Source organism: Rana temporaria, chromosome 8, assembly GCF_905171775.1.
Source record: "Rana temporaria chromosome 8, aRanTem1.1, whole genome shotgun sequence".
In the NCBI taxonomy this organism is placed as follows: domain Eukaryota; kingdom Metazoa; phylum Chordata; class Amphibia; order Anura; family Ranidae; genus Rana; species Rana temporaria.
In genome coordinates, this window is record NC_053496.1 from 2236498 (window position 1) to 2260019 (window position 23522).

The window sequence follows — 23522 nt, forward strand, 5'->3', positions numbered from 1 at the left end:
ACCAGGGCCATGATTATGGAGTTGGCCTCCATTTGGGCCCACAATGGCCTCCACTCCTCTGGGAAGGCTTTCCACGAGATCTTGGGGTGTGTCTGGGGAAACTTGTATCCACTGAGCCAAAAGAGCATTAGTGAGGTTGGGTACTGATGTTGGACGAGAAGACCTGGCTCACAACTGGCAGTTCAATTCATCACCAAGGTGTTTAGTAGGGTTCAAGTCAGGAGGTCAAGGCCCTGGGCTTGTGGGGCATCTCAATTAAAAAACCATGGTCATTAATATGGAGTTACCCCCCTTTGCAGTTATAACATCCTCTACTTCTTTGGGAAGACTTTCCACAACATTTTGGAGGTTTGTGGGAATTTGTGCCCATTGGTGAGGTCAGGTCCTGATGTTGGATGAGAAGACCTGGCTCGCAATCTGCATTCCAATTCACAGGGGTGTTCACTAGGGATGAGGTCGGGGCTCTGTGAAGGTCACTTGAGTTCCTCCGCACCAAGCTGGTCACACCGTGTCTTTATAGACTTGGCTTCATACACAGGCATGCTAGAACAGACAAAGACCTTCACCGAACTGTTACCGAGGTCCAAGATGTCTTTGTACCCCGCAGCATTACAGGACCCTTCATTGGAGACACCGGAACTCAGTAAGGAGGGGTGTCCTTCAAACATTTGGCCCGTGTAATAGGTAGGTGTGATGTCCAGTGTCCCCATTAGAAAGGTGTGATGGATGGTCCAGTGTCCTCAATAGGTAGGTGTGATGGATGGTCCAGTGTCCCCAGTAGGTAGGTGTGATGGTCCAGTGTCCCCAGTAGGTAGGTGTGATGGTCCAGTGTCCCCAGTAGATAGGTGTGATGGATGGTCCAGTTTCCCCAGTAGGTAGGTGTGATGGTCCAGTGTCCCCAGTAGGTAGGTGTGATGGTCCAGTGTCCCCAATAGGTAAGTGTGATGGTCCAGTATCCCCAGTAGGTAGGTGTGAGGGTCCAGTATCCCCAGTAGGTAAGTGTGATAGCCCAGTGTCCCCAGTAGGCAAGTATGATGACCCAGTGTCTCCAATAGGTAGGTGTGATGGCCCAGTGTCCCCAGTAGGTAAGTGTGATGGCCCAGTGTCCCCAGTAGGTAGGTGTGATGGTCCAGGGTCCCCAATAGTTAGACGTGATGGTCCAGTGTCCCCAGTAGGTAAGTGTGGTGTTCCAGTGTCCCCAGTAGGTAAGTGTGGTGTTCCAGTGTCCCCAGTAGGTAAGTGTGATGGCCCAGTGTCCCCTGTAGGTAAGTGTGATGGCCCAGTGTCCCGACTCCCCAGTAGGTAGGTGTGATGGCCCAGTGTCCCCAGTAGGTAAGTGTGATGGTCCAGTGACCCCAGTAGGTAAGTGTGATGGTCCAGTGACCCTAGTAGGTAAGTGTGGTGGTCCAGTGTTCCCAGTAGGTAAGTGTGATGGCCCAGTGTTCCCAGTAGGTAAGTGTGATGGCCCAGTGTCCCCAGTAGGTAAGTGTGGTGTTCCAGTGTCCCCAGTAGGTAAGTGTGATGGCCCAGTGTCCCCAGTAGGTAAGTGTGGTGTTCCAGTGTCCCCAGTAGGTAAGTGTGATGGCCCAGTGTCCCCAGTAGGTAAGTGTGATGGTCCAGTGTCTCTAGTAAGTAAGTGTGATGGTCCAGTGTCCCCAGTAGGTAAGTGTGATGGTCCAGTGTCCCCTGTAGGTAAGTGTGATGGTCCAGTGTCCCCAGTAGGTAAGTGTGATGGTCCAGTGTCCCCTGTAGGTAAGTGTGATGGTCCAGTGTCCCCTGTAGGTAAGTGTGATGGTCCAATGTCCCCAGTAGGTAAGTGTGATGGTCCAATGTCCCCAGTAGGTAAGTGTGATGGCCCAGTGTCCCCGGTAGGTAAGTGTGGTGGCCCAGTGTCCCCAGTAGGTAAGTGTGATGGCCCAGTGTCCCCTGTAGGTAAGTGTGATGGCCCAGTGTCCCCAGTAGGCAAGTTTTATAGCCCAGTGTCCCCAGTAGGTAAGTGTGATGGTCCAGTGTCCCCTGTAGGTAAGTGTGATGGTCCAGTGTCCCCTGTAGGTAAGTGTGATGGTCCAATGTCCCCAGTAGGTAAGTGTGATGATCCAGTGTCCCCAGTAGGTAGGTGTGATGCCCCAGTGTCCCCAGTAGGTAAGTGTGATGGCCCAATGTCCCCAGTAGGTAAGTGTGATGGTCCAATGTCCCCAGTAGGTAAGTGTGATGGCCCAGTGTCCCCAGTAGGTAAGTGTGATGGCCCAATGTCCCCAGTAGGTAAGTGTGATAGCCCAGTGTCCCCGGTAGGTAAGTGTGATGGTCCAATGTCCCCAGTAGGTAGGTGTGATGGCCCAATGTCCCCAGTAGGCAAGTGTGATGGCCCAGTGTCCCCAGTAGGTAAGTGTGATGGCCCAATGTCCCCAGTAGGTAAGTGTGATGGCCCAAATGTCCCCAGTAGGTAAATGTGATGGCCCAGTGTCCCCTGTAGGTAAGTGTGATGGCCCAGTGTCCCCTGTAGGTAAGTGTGATGGCCCAGTGTCCCCAGTAGGTAAGTGTGATGGCCCAATGTCCCCAGTAGGTAAGTGTGGTGGCCCAGTGTCCCCAGTAGGTAAGTGTGATGGCCCAGTGTCCCCAGTAGGTAAGTGTGATGTTCCAGTGTCCCCAGTAGGTAAGTGTGATGGCCCAGTGTCCCCAGTAGGTAAGTGTGATGGTCCAGTGTCCCCAATAGGTAAGTGTGATAGTCCAGTGTCCCCGGTAGGTAAGTGTGATAGCCCAGTGTCCCCAGTAGGTAAGTGTGGTGTTCCAGTGTCCCCAGTAGGTAAGTGTGATGGCCCAGTGTCCCCAGTAGGTAGGTGTGATGGTCCAGTGTCCCCAGTAGGTAGGTGTGATGGTCCAGTGTCCCCAGTAGGTAGGTGTGATGGTCCAGTGTCCCCAGTAGGTAGGTGTGTTGGTCCAGTGTCCCCAGTAGGTAAGTGTGGAGTTCAAGTGTCCCCAGTAGGTAAGTGTGATGGCCCAGTGTCCCGACTCCCCAGTAGGTAAGTGTGATGGCCCAGTGTCCCCAGTAGGTAAGTGTGATGGCCCAGTGTCCCCAGTAGGTAAGTGTGATGGTCCAGTGTCCCCAGTAGGTAAGTGTGGTGTTCCAGTGTCCCCAGTAGGTAAGTGTGATGGCCCAATGTCCCCAGTAGGTAAGTGTGATGGCCCAGTGTCCCCAGTAGGTAAGTGTGATTGTCCAGTGTCCCCAGTAGGTAAGTGTGATGGCCCAATGTCCCCAGTAGGTAAGTGTGATGGCCCAATGTCCCCAGTAGGTAAGTGTGATGGCCCAATGTCTCCAGTAGGTAAGTGTGATGGCCCAATGTCCCCAGTAGATAAGTGTGATGGCCCAGTGTCCCCAATAGGTAAGTGTGATGGCCCAGTGTCCCTAGTAGGTAAGTGTGATGGTCCAATGTCCCCAGTAGGTAAGTGTGATGGCCCAGTGTCCCCAGTAGGTAAGTGTGATGGCCCAGTGTCCCCAGTAGGTAAGTGTGATAGCCCAGTGTCCCCAGTAGGTAAGTGTGATGGCCCAGTGTCCCCAGTAGGTAAGTGTGATGGTCCAGTGTCCCCAGTAGGTAAGTGTGATGGTCCAGTGACCCCAAACCAGTGATTCAATAAGTATGAGTGTCCTTCAAACATTTGGCTTTGTGTAACGGGTACATTCAGATATATTCACCAGGTAAAGGTTACGCAGGTTTGGCAGGTAAAGTCCGGCTGTGCTCTGCAGCTGATTGGTTCGTAGTTCCAGAGTGTGCAGACTGTATAGATTAATGCAGTTGAGACTCTCCAATGTACGCAGTTTATTCCCTGAGGAGACATAGTCAGGAAGGTAAGTAGGCAAGACATGTTAGTTCCTGTATTTAAGGTTCACGCCTGAGCTCGGGCACCACAAATGTTTGCCAGATTGCTTGTAATATAATTATGAATTATGATTGTCGGCTCCATCTAGTGGCCAAAATGTGGCATTTCTTCTGAAATACTTCAATCAAAAGAAATACTGCGTTATGACCACTAGATGGCGCTGATGATCATACTAGAGGAAGGAGAGGCAGCGTTTTTCAGACACTCCCATTGAAGTCTGTAGGAGCCAAAAACACGGAGCTCCGCCCCAAAGAAACTCATGGACTTGTTCCGGCCGCGGCGCTCATGTGTGAATGGCCACCATGGGGACCCGCGTGTCGAGCGATGGCGCTCTTCTAGAAAGACTCGATTCGGAGTTTTCACATTTGGAGGCATTCAACATTTGTCTCTACCGAAAACCGAAACTTGGTACCGAACTCCGGGCAAAAATCTGAATTTATCAGCTAAATACCGAATACAATAATAATTATGTTGGGCTGGTGATTCGTCTACACACCCCATCCCAATAAGGTCATAGCCCTGGTGCCCAACATGAGGCCCGAGGGTTGTATGTGGACTTTTGGGCACTTCTAGTGCAGCCCGAGGGGGCCCTGCAGCCATTTATTCTTGTCTCCGATTTAGGGCTCCTGAAGTATGTCCCTAGTCTCCCAACAACTCCTATAGTATGTCTGCAGTCTCTTACTATCCCTTGTAGTATACCCCATACTGACCATCTCCTGTATCATGTCTACAGTCTCTGACCATCTCCTGTACTATGTCTGCAGTCTCCTACTATCCCTTGTAGCATACCCCGTACTGATCATCTCCTGTACTATGTCTACAGTCTCTGACCATCTCCTGTATCATGTCTGCAGTCTCTGATCATCTCCTGTATTATGTCTGCAGTCTCTGACCATCTCCTGTATTATGTCTGCAGTCTCTGATCATCTCCTGTATTATGTCTGCAGTCTCTGATCATTTCCTGTACTATGTCTGCAGTCTCTGACCATCTCCTATATCATGTCTGCAGTCTCTGACTATCTCCTATATCATGTCTGCAGTCTCTGACCATCTCCTGTACTATGTCTGCAGTCTATGACCATCTCCTGTATCATGTCTGTGGTCTCTGACCATCTCCTGTATCATGTCTGTGGTCTCTGACCATCTCCTGTATTATGTCTGCGGTCTCTGACCATCTCCTATATCATGTCTGCAGTCTCTGACCATCTCTTGTATCATGTCTGTAGTCTCTGACCATCTCCTGTATTATGTCTGCAGTCTCTGACCATCTCCTGTATTATGTCTGCAGTCTCTGATCATCTCCTATATCATGTCTGCAGTCTCTGACCATCTCTTGTATCATGTCTGTAGTCTCTGACCATCTCCTGTATTATGTCTGCAGTCTCTGATCATCTCCTGTACTATGTCTGCAGTCTCTGATCATCTCCTATATCATGTCTGCAGTCTCTGACCATCTCTTGTATCATGTCTGTAGTCTCTGACCATCTCCTGTATTATGTCTGCGGTCTCTGACCATCTCCTATATCATGTCTGCAGTCTCTGACCATCTCTTGTATCATGTCTGTAGTCTCTGACCATCTCCTGTATTATGTCTGCAGTCTCTGACCATCTCCTGTATCATGTCTACAGTCTCTGACCATCTCCTGTATCATGTCTACAGTCTCTGACCATCTCCTGTATCATGTCTACAGTCTCTGACCATCTCCTGTATCATGTCTGCAGTGTCTGATCATTTCCTGTACTATGTCTGCAGTCTCTGACCATCTCCTATATCATGTCTGCAGTCTCTGACCATCTCCTGTACTATGTCTGCAGTCTATGACCATCTCCTGTATCATGTCTGTGGTCTCTGACCATCTCCTGTATCATGTCTGTGGTCTCTGACCATCTCCTGTATTATGTCTGCGGTCTCTGACCATCTCCTATATCATGTCTGCAGTCTCTGACCATCTCTTGTATCATGTCTGTAGTCTCTGACCATCTCCTGTATTATGTCTGCAGTCTCTGACCATCTCCTATATCATGTCTGCAGTCTCTGACCATCTCTTGTATCATGTCTGTAGTCTCTGACCATCTCCTGTATTATATCTGCAGTCTCTGACCATCTCTTGTATCATGTCTGCAGTCTCTGATCATCTCTTGTACTATGTCTGTAGTCTCTGATCATCTCCTGTATCATGTCTGCAGTCTCTGATCATCTCCTGTATCATGTCTGCAGTCTCTGACCCTCTCTTGTATCATGTCTGCAGTCTCTGACCATCTCCTGTATAATGTCTGTAGTCTCTGATCATCTCTTGTATCATGTCTGCAGTCTCTGACCATCCCCTGTAGAATGCCCTCTCTCCAGCCCAGAAGACTGAAGAGGTCATCCTTTTGCTTGTTCCTCCTATTGGCTCCCAGTCCTGCCCCGCCCTCTCTCATTGTTGTGCCCATCACTCACCCATGGGGTTGAGAAACTCCAGCGATGGGTGGGAAAGCCCATGGAGGTCCTGTAGGTCGTTGGAGGCCAAGCTGGCCATTTGTAGGTAGGGGAGTTCTCCCAGGCCATTGGCACTAATCAGCTGGTTCCTCTGATTGGCTCCCAGTCCTGCCCCTCCCTCTCTCATTGTAAGTGCTGATGTACAGGGGGGTACCAGCAGAGCGGCTCCTATGGTGTGCCCATCACTCACCTATGAGGTTGAGGGACTCCAGCCGCGGGTGGGAAAGCCCATGGAGGTCCTGTAGCTTGTTGTAGGCCAAGCTGGCCATTTGTAGGTAGGGGAGTTCTCCCAGGCCGTTGGCACTGAGCAGCTGGTTTTGGTCTACCCGGAGGCTGAGGAGATGGGTGAGAGCGCTCAGAGACGAGAGATCCTGAAGAGTGTTCTGGGAGAGATCCACATAACGCAGATGTATGAAGGATTGCAGGATGGAGATGTCTGTGATCTCTCTGGAAGAGGGAAAGGGAAAGGGAAAGGGAAGTCACATTCTGGGTTCTTCTAAATGATATCACAGCCCCGTCCTATTCCCACCAATCACATTCACACTTCATATGGGAAGTGACAGCTGGGAGAAAAATATAAAAGATGTCATATAAGATTAAAAAAAAAAACATGTCACGCTTTTAAAATTGCGCACGCTCGTGGTACAGCATCAAACTACAATACTTACAAATCTCCATAGGCGACATTTTAAAAGCCACGACAGGTTACCTGTTCAGAGTTACACAGGAGGACTGGCACTAGAATTATCGTTCTCGCTCCGATGTTTTCGTGGCGAATAACCTCACATGTGTGGTGAGATCGCCATTTACAAAAGCGAGCGGGAATCTAAGTGCACATTCACCTTTGCGCCTGGAGACGGGGGAAATCATTTTTCAATTATTGTTGTATTATTTATTTAATATTTTTTTTTTTTACACTGTCTTATTTTTTTATTTTTATTATTATTGTATTATTTATTTTTATTTAATTGTATTTATTTTTACACTGTCTTATTTTTTTATTTTTATTTTTTATTATTATTGTATTATTTATTTTTATTTAATTGTATTTAGTTTTACACTGTCTTATTTTAACTATTATTGTATTATTTATTTTATAATTGTTTTTTTTTTACACTGTCTCTTTTTTTATTATTATTATTGTATTCTTTACTTTCATTTAATTTTATTTATTTTTTACACTTTTTTTTTTTTGTAACAATTATTGTATTTCTTTTTATTGTATTTATTTATTTTTACACTGTCTTATTTTTTTTGTAACTATTATTGTTTGAAATAATTATTTTATAAAACATTTTTACACTTTGTCTGTTTTTTTTTCATTTTTATTTATTATTGAATTGTTTCTTTTTATTTAATTGTATTTATTTATTTTTTACACGGTCTTATTTTTTTATTTTTTTAACTATTATCGTATTATTTATTTTATTTCTTTACACTGTCTTTTTTTTAATTGAATTTAAATAATAAATAATACAATAACATTTTTTTTTTAACTATTATTGTATTATTTATTTTATAATTTTTTTTTCTTACACTGTCTTATTTTTTTTATCAACTTTATTGCTATCATAAGTGATGAACAACATCCCTTGTAATAGGAATAGGGCAGTGACAGGTCCTCTTTATGGAGACCTGTGGGATCTATAAGACCCCCAGATCTCTCCTCTGCCCCCCCCCCCCTTCCCCGGATTGTGATGAACTTATAAAGATCTTTGTATTTCTACAGGAACTTACTTATCTTTAACTTCCAGCTTGACAAAGGCATGAGCGAGGCCGTTTCCTGTCTTGCACAGCAGGGTCAGTCCTTCCTTTAGCATTTCTTCAGTTAGCGGCACGTGGGGCGGAGACAATAATTTTTTAATTATTATTGTATTATTTATTTATTTTACACCTTCTTATTTTTTTATTATTATTGTATTATTTATTTTTACACTGCCTTTTTTTTTATTATTATTATTATTGTATTTTCTTTTATATTTTTTTTTACACTGTCTTATTTTTTTATTATTATTATTATTATTGTATTATTTATTTTTATTTAATTTTATTTATTTGTTTGTTTTTACACTGTCTTATTTTTTGTTTTATTTTTTAACTATTATTGTATTATCTCATATATATATATATATTACACGGTCTTATTTTTTTTTTATTCTTGTATTATTTATTTGTTTGTATATTTTAACACTGTCTTAATTTTTTTTTAACTATTATTGTATTATTTCTTTTATAATATATATATATTTTTTTACATTGTCTTATTTTTTTAATCAACTTTATTGCTATCATAAGGAATGAACAACATCCCTTGTAATAGTAATAGGGGAGTGACAGGTCCTCTTTATGGAGACCTGTGGGATCTATAAGACCCCAGATCTCTCCTCTCCCCCCCCCCCCCCCCGGATTGTGATGAACTTCTACGTGAATCTGGCCCAAAGATCTTTAGAAGTAGATCGTAGATACGTTACACCGCCGCAAGTTTTCATCGCAAGTGCCTGATTCACAGAGCACTTGCAATGAAAACCTACGCTGGCAGCCTCCGGCGTAAGGCCGCGTAATTTAAATGGGCGCGTGCCATTTAAATTAGGCGTGCTCCCGTGCTGGACCTACTGCGCATGCTCCATTTCGAAATTCCCGCCGTGCTTTACGCGCCGTGACGTAATTTTTTCAAAAGGTGACACGCGTAGCGTACTTCCGTATTCCCGGACGGCTTACGCAAACGACATTATTTTTTAAATTTCGACATGGGAACGACGGCCATACTTTATACAGCAATACGTGTGCTGTGTAAAGTTAAGGCACCAAAAACGACGACTAACTTTGCGACAGGAAACTTGACTAGCGGCGACGTAGCGAACTCGAAAATCCGTCGTGAATCGCCGCAACTCCTAATTTGCATACCCGACGCTGGTTTATGACGCGAACTCCCCTCCAGCGGCGGCCGCGGTATTGCATCTTAAGATCCGACAGTGTAAAATTATTACACCTGTCGGATCTTAGGGTTATCTATGCGTAACTGATTCTATGAATCCGCCGCATAGATAGAAACAGAGATACGACCGAGTATCAGGAGAAACGCCGTCGTATCTCCGCTGTGAATCTGGCCCATTGTATTTCTACAGGAACTTACTTATGTTTAACTTCCAGCTTGACAAAGGCATGAGCGAGGCCGTTTCCTGTCTTGCACAGCAGGGTCAGTCCTTCCTTCAGCATTTCTTCAGTTAGCGGCACGTGGGGCGGAGGCTGGAAAAGTCACAAAAAAAAATGTTTATTCATTTAGAAGCAGCCATGAGGTTCCTCTGCTGACAGCTGAAGTCCTGGTGTTCTGTCGAGAAGCGCCCCCCGTCGAATAGTGCCCGGGACGTACTGCGCATGCGCATCACAACAGCTGATGTGACGGCAAGACGGCGTCTGCGCACAATAGCAGACGGAAGATTTTTTTCTAGTCAGATTGTGCCCCGCGCTGCCGAGCCGTGTTCATGTGGGTGAGGGGCGGGTTAGTACACGATGGGGCCGGATTATTAAATGATGGGCGGTGCCGCTAAAATGGGGGCGGCCCCATTTTTGCGGCACCGCCCATCATTTAATAATCCGGCCCCATCATGTAAAAATCCGCCCCTCACCGGCATGAATGCATTTTGGCAGCGCCGCAATGTTCTATCCAGAAGTACCCGCCATTGTGCGCAGGCGCCGTGTCAACAGCTTTATCGTAAACTCAGCTGTTGTGATGCGCATGCGCAGGTAGACCCGGGCACTTCCCGGCAATTGGAGATGTAAAGAAAAAAAAGCAAAAAAAAAAAAGGGGGCAATGTTTATCAACAACATCGTTCAGCCGCTGAAACGGAAAAATAAAAAGAAACATTGTTTCATTTTTTTGTATCTTTCTGTTTCTTCATCTACAGATCAAAGAATGAACTTCTGTCTGCAGATGAAGTCAGTTTAAAGCGACCTGTCAAGTTTTTTTTAGAAATGTTCCTTTGTTTAACCCTTTTATTAACCCTTCATTACAAATCTCCATAGGCGACATTTTAAAAAGCCACAACAGGTTACCTGTTCAGAGTTACACAGGAGGTCTGGCACTAGAATTATCGTTCTCGCTCTGATGTTTTTGTGGCGAATAACCTCACATGTGCGGTGAGATCGCCATTTAAAAAAGCGAGCGGGAATCTAAGTGCACATTCACCTTTGCGCCTGGGGACAGGGGAAATAATTTTTAAATTATTATTGTATTATTTATTTTATGATATATTTTTTTTTACACTGTCTTATTTTTATTATTATTATTTATTTTTATTTAATTGTATTTATTAATTTTTACACTGTTACTTTTTTATTATTATTGTATTATTTATTTTTATTTAATTGTATTGTACTGTCTTATTTTTTTTATAAATAAAATGTTTACACTATCTTATTTTTTTATTTTTATTTTTAATTATTATTGTATTATTTCTTTATATTGAATCGTATTTATCGTATTTATTTATTATTACACTGTTTTTTTTAACTATTATTGTAATATTTCTTTTATAAAAAAAAAATGTTTACACTATCTTATTTTTTTATTTTTAATTATTATTGTATTATTTCTTTCTATTGAATTGTATTTATTTATTTTCACACTGTCTTATTTTTTTTATTATTGTATTTCTTTTTATTGAATTATATTTATTTATTTTTACACTGTCTTATTTATTTTTTTAACTATTATTGTATTATTTCTTTTATAAAAAAAGTTTACACTATCTTATTTTTTTATTTTTATGTTTAATTATTATTGTATTATTTATTTTTATTGAATTGTATTTATTTTTTAATTATTATTGTATTCTTTCTTTTTATTTAATTGTATTTATTAATTTTTACACTGTCTTATTTTTTTATTTTATTTTAACTATTATTGTATTTATTTTTATAAGAAAAATGTTTACACTATATTTTTTTATTATTATTGTATTATTTCTTTATATTGAATTGTATTTATTATTACACTGTCTTTTTTTTTTTTCTAACTATTATTGTAATATTTCTTTTATAAAAAAAAATGTTTACACTATCTTATTTTTTTATGTTTAATTATTATTGTATTATTTCTTTATATTGAATTGTATTTATTTATTTCTACACTGTCTTATTTTTATTTTTAACTATTATTGTATTATTTCTTTTATATATTTTTTTCTTTTATTAACCCTTCGTTTTCTCTAATCAGCCCTTTTTAACTTCTATTTTATAAACTATTTAAGTATTTAAAACCTATTTTTTGTTTGCTTTGCTCGGTAATATTTTTACACCTTTAACCACTTGCCGACCGCCGCACGCCAATTTACGTCGGCAGAATGGCAGGAGCAGGCAAATGGGCGTACCTGTAAGTCCCGTTTTAATTTGCCGCCTAGCGGGCACACGTGCACGCCCGCCGCGCGGGAGCGTGCCCACGGGTCCCGCAATCTCAATGTTCGGCCGGCGGCCCACAATCGTGAATCGTCTCTGCCTGAACATCCTCAAATTTCCCAATGCGAAGATCGCGGCGAAGACACGAAATCTGCAGTCGCCGTGCATCGCAAAATTCTATGAATAAAACGGCAGCACCGTTGGGTGAAATGCGTCGGCGAGGAGGAGGGGCTTCTTTAAATAGCTGGGGGAGGTTTTAACCCTTTTCGACTCCTTCTAACGTCAAAAAGAAAAGGGTGACCTTGCGTTACACTTTGGGGCCTGTACAGGGGCGGACTGACCATTCGGGGCACTGCCCGAGGGCCCCATGACACTAGAGGGCCCCATCAGGGTTGCCAGGCTCAGTAAAACCAGGGGCCCGGATTCAAAGAGATTTGCCCCTTTTTTTGCGGAGGCGCAGGGCAGCGTTTTTGCCCTGCGCCCCCGCAAATTTACTGCGCTACCCGCGATTCACGGAGCAGTAGCTCCGTAAATTGCGCGTGCGCTGTGTAAACTTGCCCTGCGTAAGGGCGCCTTATGTAAATGATCCCGTAGGGGGCGGGAATCATTTAAATTAGGCGCGCTCCCGCGCCGAGCAGAGAGCGCATGCTCCGTCGGGAAACTTTCCCGACGTGCATTGCGGAAAATGACGTCGCAAGGACGTCATTTGCTTCAAAGTGAACGTGAATGGCGTCCAGCGCCATTCACGATTCACTTACGCAAACTACGTAAAATTCAAATTTCGCGACGCGGGAACGACGGGTATACGTAGCAGGGGCAGCCTTGCGCGAAAACCGCCGTACAGAAACGACGTAAATTGCGTACGCAGGGCTCGCGTAACGTTGTGAATCGGCGTTAGTATGCAATTTGGATACTATACGCTGAGCACAACGGGAACGCCACCTAGCGGCCATCGCAAGAATGCAGCCTAAGATATGCGGGCATAAGAGCCTTATGCCGCGCATATCTTAGGCTGCAGTCGGCGTAACGAGGTTCCTGAATCAGGAGCATTCGTTATGCCGGGGCAAGTAAGCAATTGCGCTGTGTAACTATGGTTACACAGGCGCAATTGCTTCTTGAATCTACCCCGCTGTGTATAGTAGTCAGGAATAATCCTCCTAATTGCCTATTATTCTTATTACCAGCGCCATCTAGTGGACATAATGCGGAATGGTCCTGATTGAGGTATTTAAGGGAAATATTGCATTATGGCCACTAGATGGAGCTGTGATTATAAAAAAAATGAACATATTCAGGAAGTTGAGACTCGGGAAAAAGGGGGAAGAAAATCAGCAAGGTACACGGAGCATCGGGTTCCTCTCTCTCACCCCCCCCCCGCTATAATTTATGCCACACCTCCTCTTTTTCTGGCTCCTCCTTCTCCTCTCCTTCTTCCTTCTCTTCTTCTTCCTGCTCCTCTTCCTTTTCTTCCTCTTCTCCGGCCTCGGCGTCCTCATCGGCCTCCTCTACAGGATCCTGAGCTTCCTGCTCCTCCTCCTCCAACACGTCCTCCTCGGAGTCAGACATTTCCTGAGGACGATAACAATACTCCTATATAAAATGAGTAGATCACAAGGGCCACGGGCCGAATCCGGCCCACCGGGCCATTTCCATTGCAGTGCCCCCCCCCCCTTGTCTCAACAGCAGAGAGGAGGACAGAACTCCTCCTACAGATCCTGAGCTTCTCTGTCCAACCACAGACAGGCTCGTCTGGCAGTATGGAGGACAGAGATGACAGAGCGGGCAGTATGGAGGACAGAGGTGACGGAGCAGGCAGTATGGAGGACAGAGATGACAGAGTGGGCAGTATAGAGGACAGAGATGACAGAGCAGGCAGTATGGAGGACAGAGATGACAGAGCGGGCAGTATGGAGGACAGAGATGACAGAGCGGGCAGTATGGAGGACAGAGATGACAGAGCGGGCAGTGTGGAGGACAGAGATGACGGAGCGGGCAGTATGGAGGACAGAGATGACGGAGCAGGCAGTATGGAGGACAGAGATGACGGAGCAGGCAGTATGGAGGACAGAGATAACAGAGCAGGCAGTATGGAGGACAGAGATGACAGAGCGGGCAGTATGGAGGACAGAGATGACAGAGCGGGCAGTATGGAGGACAGAGAAGGCAGTATGGAGGACAGAGATGACGGAGCAGGCAGTATGGAGGACAGAGATGACAGAGCAGGCAGTGTGGATGACAGAGATGACGGAGCAGGCAGTATAGAGGACAGAGATGACAGAGCAGGCAGTATGGAGGACAGAGATGACGGAGCAGGCAGTATGGAGGACAGAGATGACGGAGCGGGCAGTATGGAGGACAGAGATGACGGAGCAGGCAGTATGGAGGACAGAGATGACGGAGCGGGCAGTATGGAGGACAAAGATGACAGAGCAGGCAGTATGGAGGACAGAGATGACAGAGCGGGCAGTATAGAGGACAGAGATGACAGAGCAGGCAGTATGGAGGACAGAGATGATGGAGCGGGCAGTATGGAGGACAGAGATGACGGAGCGGGCAGTATGGAGGACAGAGATGACAGCGCAGGCAGTATGGAGGACAGAGATGACAGAGCGGGCAGTATGGAGGAAAGAGAAGACAGAGCAGGCAGTATGGAGGACAGAGATGACGGAGCGGGCAGTATAGAGGACAGAGATGACAGAGCAGGCAGTATGGAGGACAGAGATGACAGAGCAGGCAGTATGGAGGACAGAGATGACAGAGCGGGCAGTATGGAGGACAGAGGTGACAGAGCGGGCAGTATGGAGGACAGAGATGACAGAGCAGGCAGTATGGAGGACAGAGATGACGGAGCAGGCAGTATGGAGGACAGAGATGACGGAGCAGGCAGTATGGAGGACAGAGATGACAGAGCAGGCAGTATGGAGGACAGAGATGACAGAGCGGGCAGTATGGAAAACAGAGATGACAGAGCAGGCAGTATGGAGGACAGAGATGACGGAGCGGGCAGTATGGAGGACAGAGATGACGGAGCGGGCAGTATGGAGGACAGAGATGACGGAGCAGGCAGTATGGAAGACAGATGACGGAGCAGGCAGTATGGGAGACAGATGACGGAGCAGGCAGTATGGAGGACAGAGATGACGGAGCAGGCAGTATGGAGGACAGAGATGACAGAGTGGGTAGTATGGAGGACAGATGACGGAGCAGGCAGTATGGAGGACAGAGATGACGGAGCAGGCAGTATGGAGGACAGAGATGACGGAGCAGGCAGTATGGAGGACAGAGATGACAGAGCAGACAGTATGGAGGACAGAGATGACAGAGCAGGCAGTATGGAGGACAGAGGTGACAGAGCAGGCAGTATGGAGGACAGAGGTGACAGAGCAGGCAGTATGGAGGACAGAGATGACAGAGCAGGCAGTATGGAGGACAGAGATGACAGAGCAGGCAGTATGGAGGACAGAGATGACGGAGCGGGCAGTATGGAGGACAGAGATGACAGAGCAGGGAGTATAGAGGACAGAGATGACGGAGCAGGTAGTATGGAGGACAGAGATGACAGAGTGGGTAGTATGGAGGACAGATGACGGAGCAGGCAGTATGGAGGACAGAGATGACGGAGCAGGCAGTATGGAGGACAGAGATGACGGAGCAGGCAGTATGGAGGACAGAGATGACAGAGCAGACAGTATGGAGGACAGAGATGACAGAGCAGGCAGTATGGAGGACAGAGATGACAGAGCAGGCAGTAGGGGGGACAGAGATGACAGAGCGGGCAGTATGGAGGACAGAGATGACAGAGCAGGCAGTATGGAGGACAGAGATGACGGAGCGGGCAGTATGGAGGACAGAGATGACAGAGCAGGGAGTATGGAGGACAGAGATGACGTAGCGGGCAGTATGGAGGACAGAGATGACAGAGCGGGCAGTATGGAGGACAGAGATGACAGAGCAGGCAGTATGGAGGACAGAGATGACAGAGCAGGCAGTATGAAGGACAGAGATGACGGAGCAGGCAGTATGGAGGACAGAGATGACAGAGCGGGCAGTATTGAGGACAGAGATGACAGAGCAGGCAGTATGGAGGACAGAGATGACAGAGTAGGCAGTATGGAGGACAGAGATGACAGAGCGGGCAGTATGGAGGACAGAGATGACAGAGCAGGCAGTATGGAGGACAGAGATGACAGAGCAGGCAGTATGGAGGACAGAGATGACAGAGTAGGCAGTATGGAGGACAGAGATGACAGAGCGGGCAGTATGGAGGACAGAGATGACGGAGCAGGCAGTATGGAGGACAGAGATGACAGAGTAGGCAGTATGGAGGACAGAGATGACGGAGCAGGCAGTATGGAGGACAGAGATGACAGAGCAGGCAGTATGGAGGACAGAGATGACAGAGCAGGCAGTATGGAGGACAGAGATGACAGAGTAGGCAGTATGGAGGACAGAGATGACAGAGCGGGCAGTATGGAGGACAGAGATGACGGAGCAGGCAGTATGGAGGACAGAGATGACGGAGCAGGCAGTATGGAGGACAGAGATGACAGAGCGGGCAGTATGGAGGACAGAGATGACGGAGCGGGCAGTATGGAGGACAGAGATGACAGAGTAGGCAGTATGGAGGACAGAGATGACAGAGCGGGCAGTATGGAGGACAGAGATGACGGAGCAGGCAGTATGGAGGACAGAGATGACAGAGCAGGCAGTATGGAGGACAGAGATGACAGAGCAGGCAGTATGGAGGACAGAGATGACAGAGTAGGCAGTATGGAGGACAGAGATGACAGAGCGGACAGTATGGAGGACAGAGATGACGGAGCAGGCAGTATGGAGGACAGAGATGACGGAGCAGGCAGTATGGAAGACAGAGGTGACAGAGCAGGCAGTATGGAGGACAGAGATGACAGAGCGGGCAGTATGGAGGACAGAGATGACAGAGCAGGCAGTATGGAGGACAGAGATGACAGAGCGGGCAGTATGGAGGACAGAGATGACGGAGCGGGCAGTATGGAGGACAGAGATGACAGAGCAGGCAGTATGGAGGACAGAGATGACAGAGCAGGCAGTATGGAGGACAGAGATGACAGAGTAGGCAGTATGGAGGACAGAGATGACGGAGCGGGCAGTATGGAGGACAGAGATGACAGAGCAGGCAGTATTGAGGACAGAGATGACGGAGCGGGCAGTATGGAGGACAGAGATGACAGAGCAGGCAGTATGGAGGACAGAGATGACAGAGCAGGCAGTATGGAGGACAGAGATGACAGAGCGGGCAGTATGGAGGACAGAGATGATGGAGCAGGCAGTGTGGAGGACAGAGCGGGCAGTATGGAGGACAGAGATGACAGAGCAGGCAGTATGGAGGACAGAGATGACAGAGCAGGCAGTATGGAGGACAGAGATGACAGAGCAGGCAGTATGGAGGACAGAGATGACGGAGCGGGCAGTGTGAAGGACAGAGATGACAGAGCAGGCAGTATGGAGGACAGAGATGACGGAGCAGGCAGTATGGAGGACAGAGATGACAGAGCGGGCAGTATGGAGGACAGAGATGACAGAGCGGGCAGTGTGGAGGACAGAGATGACAGAGCGGGCAGTATAGAGGACAGAGATGACAGAGCAGGCAGTATTGAGGACAGAGATGACAGAGCAGGCAGTAGGGGGACAGAGATGACAGAGCAGGCAGTATGGAGGACAGAGATGACGGAGCGGGCAGTATGGAGGACAGAGATGACAGAGCAGGCAGTATGGAGGACAGAGATGACGGAGCGGGCAGTATGGAGGACAGAGATGACGGAGCGGGCAGTATGGAGGACAGAGATGACGGAGCAGGCAGTATGGAGGACAGAGATGACAGAGCAGGCAGTATGGAGGACAGAGATGACAGAGCGGGCAGTATAGAGGACAGAGATGACAGAGCAGGCAGTATAGAGGACAGAGATGACAGAGCAGGCAGTATGGAGGACAGAGATGACAGAGCAGGCAGTATGGAGGACAGAGATGACGGAGCGGGCAGTATGGAGGACAGAGATGACAGAGCGGGCAGTATGGAGGACAGAGATGACAGAGCGGGCAGTATGGAGGACAGAGATGATGGAGCGGGCAGTATGGAGGACAGAGATGACGGAGCGGGCAGTATGGAGGACAGAGATGACAGCGCAGGCAGTATGGAGGACAGAGATGACAGAGCGGGCAGTATGGAGGACAGAGAAGACAGAGCAGGCAGTATGGAGGACAGAGATGACGGAGCGGGCAGTATAGAGGACAGAGATGACAGAGCAGGCAGTATGGAGGACAGAGATGACAGAGCAGGCAGTATGGAGGACAGAGATGACAGAGCGGGCAGTATAGAGGACAGAGATGACGGAGCAGGCAGTATGGAGGACAGAGATGACAGAGCAGGCAGTAGGGGGGACAGAGATGACAGAGCAGGCAGTATGGAGGACAGAGATGACAGAGCAGGCAGTATGGAGGACAGAGATGACGGAGCGGGCAGTATGGAGGACAGAGATGACGGAGCGGGCAGTATGGAGGACAGAGATGACAGAGCAGGCAGTATGGAGGACAGAGATGACAGAGCAGGCAGTATAGAGGACAGAGATGATGGAGCGGGCAGTGTGGAGGACAGAGATGACAGAGCGGGCAGTATGGAGGACAGAGATGACAGAGCGGGCAGTATGGAGGACAGAGATGACAGAGCAGGCAGTATGGAGGACAGAGATGACAGAGCGGGCAGTATAGAGGACAGAGATGACGGAGCAGGCAGTATGGAGGACAGAGATGACAGAGCAGGCAGTAGGGGGGACAGAGATGACGGAGCAGGCAGTATGGAGGACAGAGATGACAGAGCGGGCAGTATAGAGGACAGAGATGACGGAGCAGGCAGTATGGAGGACAGAGATGACAGAGCAGGCAGTATGGAGGACAGAGATGACGGAGCGGGCAGTATGGAGGACAGAGATGACGGAGCGGGCAGTATGGAGGACAGAGATGACAGAGCAGGCAGTATGGAGGACAGAGATGACAGAGCAGGCAGTATAGAGGACAGAGATGATGGAGCGGGCAGTGTGGAGGACAGAGATGACAGAGCGGGCAGTATGGAGGACAGAGATGACAGAGCAGGCAGTATGGAGGACAGAGATGACAGAGCGGGCAGTATAGAGGACAGAGATGACGGAGCAGGCAGTATGGAGGACAGAGATGACAGAGCAGGCAGTAGGGGGGACAGAGATGACGGAGCAGGCAGTATGGAGGACAGAGATGACAGAGCGGGCAGTATAGAGGACAGAGATGACGGAGCAGGCAGTATGGAGGACAGAGATGACAGAGCAGGCAGTATGGAGGACAGAGATGACGGAGCGGGCAGTATGGAGGACAGAGATGACGGAGCGGGCAGTATGGAGGACAGAGATGACAGAGCAGGCAGTATGGAGGACAGAGATGACAGAGCAGGCAGTATAGAGGACAGAGATGATGGAGCGGGCAGTGTGGAGGACAGAGATGACAGAGCGGGCAGTATGGAGGACAGAGATGACAGAGCGGGCAGTATAGAGGACAGAGATGACGGAGCAGGCAGTATGGAGGACAGAGATGACAGAGCAGGCAGTAGGGGGGACAGAGATGACGGAGCAGGCAGTATGGAGGACAGAGATGACAGAGCGGGCAGTATAGAGGACAGAGATGACGGAGCAGGCAGTATGGAGGACAGAGATGACAGAGCAGGCAGTATGGAGGACAGAGATGACGGAGCGGGCAGTATGGAGGACAGAGATGACGGAGCGGGCAGTATGGAGGACAGAGATGACAGAGCAGGCAGTATGGAGGACAGAGATGACAGAGCAGGCAGTATAGAGGACAGAGATGATGGAGCGGGCAGTGTGGAGGACAGAGATGACAGAGCGGGCAGTATGGAGGACAGAGATGACAGAGCGGGCAGTATGGAGGACAGAGATGACGGAGCGGGCAGTGTGGAGGACAGAGATGACGGAGCGGGCAGTATGAAGGACAGAGATGACAGAGCAGGCAGTATGGAGGACAGAGATGACGGAGCGGGCAGTATGGAGGACAGAGCAGGCAGTATGGAGGACAGAGATGACAGAGCAGGCAGTATGGAGGTCAGAGATGACAGAGCGGGCAGTATGGAGGACAGAGATGATGGAGCGGGCAGTATGGAGGACAGAGATGACAGAGCGGGCAGTATGGAGGACAGAGATGACGGAGCAGGCAGAGGCAGTATGGAGGACAGTGTAGGGGATGAGGTCTCCCTTGGGTCACCTCTCGCTCGCTCTTCTTTCTCTCTCTTCAGACGTTGTCACCGCAGGAAATCTCGGGAAGCGTCTCCGGTTGCCGTAGAAACTGCTGGAGGTGTAAACAGACGAGTCTGGCAGTAAGATCCCCGCCCTCCCCCTCAGGCCCCGCCCTCCCTAGCAGCAGCCATTGTTACTGGTTACCATAGCAGCACAGTCACAGCTCATCCCACAAAGAGAACCTGTCACCCCCGTCACTGTACAATCCTGCACACCCATCAATAAATGATCAATTAATCTTTCTGATCCAATAGGAATAACCGATCTATAACCAATAACCCATTTCATCAATATGCCACACGGGGCAGTGATTTTAAAATCAATAGTTATCTGTTCAGAATTCACGATTGTAAATAATCGATCCCATCCGTTTCCTTATAAATCGATCTGATCGGATTCAATTGATTGATTTAGAGCGATCGATAATATTCGGTCCTGGCCGATCGAAGCCGTGCCTAAACTGATCGGAAAGGACGTTTTGGCTATTCGACGGTTTGCAAAATCCGATCAATATGATCAAATCGCACACCGATCGGATAATAGAAAAATGAAAGCGCGTGCGTTCACCATAAAAATACTCCCAGAATTCCCCGGATGGGGGGGGGAGGGGAGCGTCTCAGACAAGTCCTGCCCCAAATGACGACGCTGCCCGTAGCAACCAATCAGCTTATAGCTTAGAAAACCAAGGCTCCATTCTCACCCGCTTCACCTTTTGCGTTGCGCACTTTCGCGCGTTGTTTTTTTTGGGGGACGTTTGTCGAGCGGCGGCCCATTCACTTGAATAGGCGCCGAAGAAGCTTAAGTACAATTTTTTTGGGCGCTAATCGCGTTTAGTGATGCACGTTCGGTCACGTGACAAAACGCTCACGTGGCACCGCAAGCGTGACATGCCCCTTTTTTTTTACGCGTTTCTGCCCCTTGTTTCCTTCTCACCAAAAACCTCTTCAACCTGATTGGCTTGTACCGGGGGGGCGCTCACAGCACTTGCGGCGAGGGAAGGCAAGGCAAAGTGCGCATTTTTAGAAACGCGCTGCCTTTTGAAGACGGGCACAGCTGTCATTAGGTCTGGGAAACACGGGTGCGTTCGCGGATTATGGGGGGGGGGTCACGTCATGTTCTTATTTTGGGGTGGGGTTCCCCTTTGAAATAAAAAAATACCTGGAGGGGGGGGGGGGGGGCACGCCGTTTTTATCCCCAAGATTTTTTTATGTTCTAAAAAAATCCTGGATTTACGAAAAGTCTTGACCGCGTCACTTCCGGTGCGGCTACGTCACAGCTGTTCGCTTTACCGCACATGCGCGACGTCACTGGCCTGGATTTAAGAAGCAATTGCGCCTGTGTAACCATAGTTACACAGCGCAATTGCTTACTTGCCCCGGCGTAACGAGTGCTCCTGATTCAGGAACCTCGTTACGCCGACTGTAGCCTAAGATCTGCGCGGCATAAGGCTCTTATGCTCGCATATCTTAGGCCGCATTCTTGCGATGGCCGCTAGGTGGCGTTCCCGTTGTGCTCAGCGTATAGTATGCAAATTGCATACTAACGCCGATTCACAACATTACACAAGCCCTGCGTACGCAGTTTACGTTGTTTCCATACGGCGTTTTTCACGTAAGGCTGCCCCTTCTAATAGCAGGGGCAGCCAATGTTACGTATACCCGTCGTTCTCGCGTCGCGAAATTTGAAATTTACGTAGTTTGCGTAAGTGATTTGTGAATGGCGCTGGACGCCATTCACGTTCACTTTTAAGCAAATGACGTCCTTGCGAAAGTTTCCCGACGGAGCATGCGCTCTACGCTCGGCGCGGGAACGCGCCTAATTTAAATGATTCCCGCCCCCTACGGGATCATTTAAATTGCGCGCGCTTACGCCGGGCATTTTGCCGGCGCGCCCACGCAATTTACGGAGCTACTGCTCCGTGAATCAAGGGCAGCGCAGTAAATTTGCGGGGGCGCAGGGCAAAAACGTTGCCCTGCGCCTCCGTAAAAAAAGCGCAATTGTACCTGAATCTAGCCCACTGCTGTTTTATTGCCCATGCGCAATTTTCGGGTCCAGAAAAATTATAGCCCTGAGCGGGTGGGCGGAGCAGCGATTTGTTTAAACTCGTCATCGGCAGCACCGCGTCCAACCCCGCCCCTAGGCTGTTCTTTCTACGAACCCGTACCAAAAAAAAGTGGGAGGGGGCGGGCCCCCCGTGCATAGCACTGTGTGCGGCCCGCCTCTCTCTCCAAGCAACGCCCTATCTCCCACTTTCCTTCGGTATGGGTTGGTATAAAGAACAGCCCTGGGGCAGGGCTGGACGCGGTTTAAACAAATCGCCGTACCGCCCACACCCGCTCGGGTCTATAATTTTTCTGGACCCGAAAATTGCATACCCGTATGCCTGATAAAACAGCGGCGAAGTCGCGCGTTCGCGCGGTAAAGCCCCGCGAACAGCTGTTTCGTGACGTTGCCGCAACCGGAAGTGACGCGGCCGAGGAATTTCGTTGGTCGAGATTTTTTTAATTACACCGGCAAATATATATTTTTTTTACTGTCAGCGTGGCATCCCGCTGACAGCTGATGACTCATCGGTTGCTAAGGACGTGGCGGCCGGCTTCCTGGTCCCGCTCCTTAACAACCAGCTATTCACAGTTTGTTATTGAAAAACAAAAAATCCGAAAAAACGCACGTAAAAATACGTACTTTGGCGCGAGTCCATTGAAGTCTATTACATCATTGGGGGGGGGGGGGGTACAGGCAGTACACCTGTAAGGGTTCCGGAGGTCCCCAGGGGCCCGGAGCCCCCCAGGGCCCCGGATGGCTACCCCCCTTTTTTTTTATATATATATTTTTTTATTTATTCTTTTTTTTGTAAAGGCCCCCCCCGCTTCTCAGTTCGCGGCAGCCCACCCCGCTTCTCAATTTCAGGCGGCAGCACCCCCCCCCCCCCCCGGTTCTCTGCTCCAGGAGGGCCCATGCCTGAAGCTGTGTAAGGGGCCCCATAATTCCTGATGGCGGCCCTGGTGCACTCCATCATTCTTGTCTGGAGAATAAAGAAGAAACACGCCCCCCCCCCCCCAACACAACCAAAAATATATATAAAAAAATAATAATATCCAATTGCGGGAGGGGGAGGGGCCGGAGCCAGGTACACGCATGTTCTGGTTTAATCAACGCTTTTTTCCCGTCACGTGTGTTTGAAGGGGGGAATTGGAAAAAAAATGGGGGAAAAATTTACGAAAAATTGGGGCGCATTCAATTTTAGGTGCAACACGTTAAAAACGCACAAAAACCAGACGTTTGTATAAAGAGACAAAGCCTGATAAAAAATGTAACACTCTGATGTGAATGATACTAAATTAGATACATGGGCCCGGATTCAAAGAGCAATTGCGCCTGCGTAACCATAGTTACGCAGCGCAATTGCTTACTTGCGCCGGCGTAACGAATGCTCCCGATTCAGGAACCTCGTTACGCCGACT

At 48.3% G+C, this 23522-nt stretch overlaps 1 protein-coding gene across 2 annotated transcripts in view; it reads right to left on the reverse strand.

The window, feature by feature from the left end:
* Positions 1–23522, reverse strand: part of LRRC23 (leucine rich repeat containing 23) — a 33532-nt gene that overhangs the window by 2699 nt on the left and 7311 nt on the right. The window contains exons 2-6 of one of the 2 annotated variants that reach the window (XM_040361203.1): positions 20027–20110; positions 13145–13318; positions 9489–9601; positions 6546–6802; positions 3692–3822 (exon numbers count right to left, since the gene is read on the reverse strand). In XM_040361203.1, the coding sequence (XP_040217137.1) occupies positions 3692–3822; positions 6546–6802; positions 9489–9601; positions 13145–13315 (672 nt within the window). In that variant the 5' untranslated portion in view covers positions 13316–13318; positions 20027–20110. Of the gene's footprint in view, positions 1–3691; positions 3823–6545; positions 6803–8092; positions 8205–9488; positions 9602–13144; positions 13319–20026; positions 20111–23522 lie in introns of those variants that run through there. The other variant, XM_040361204.1, reaches the window with a different exon arrangement.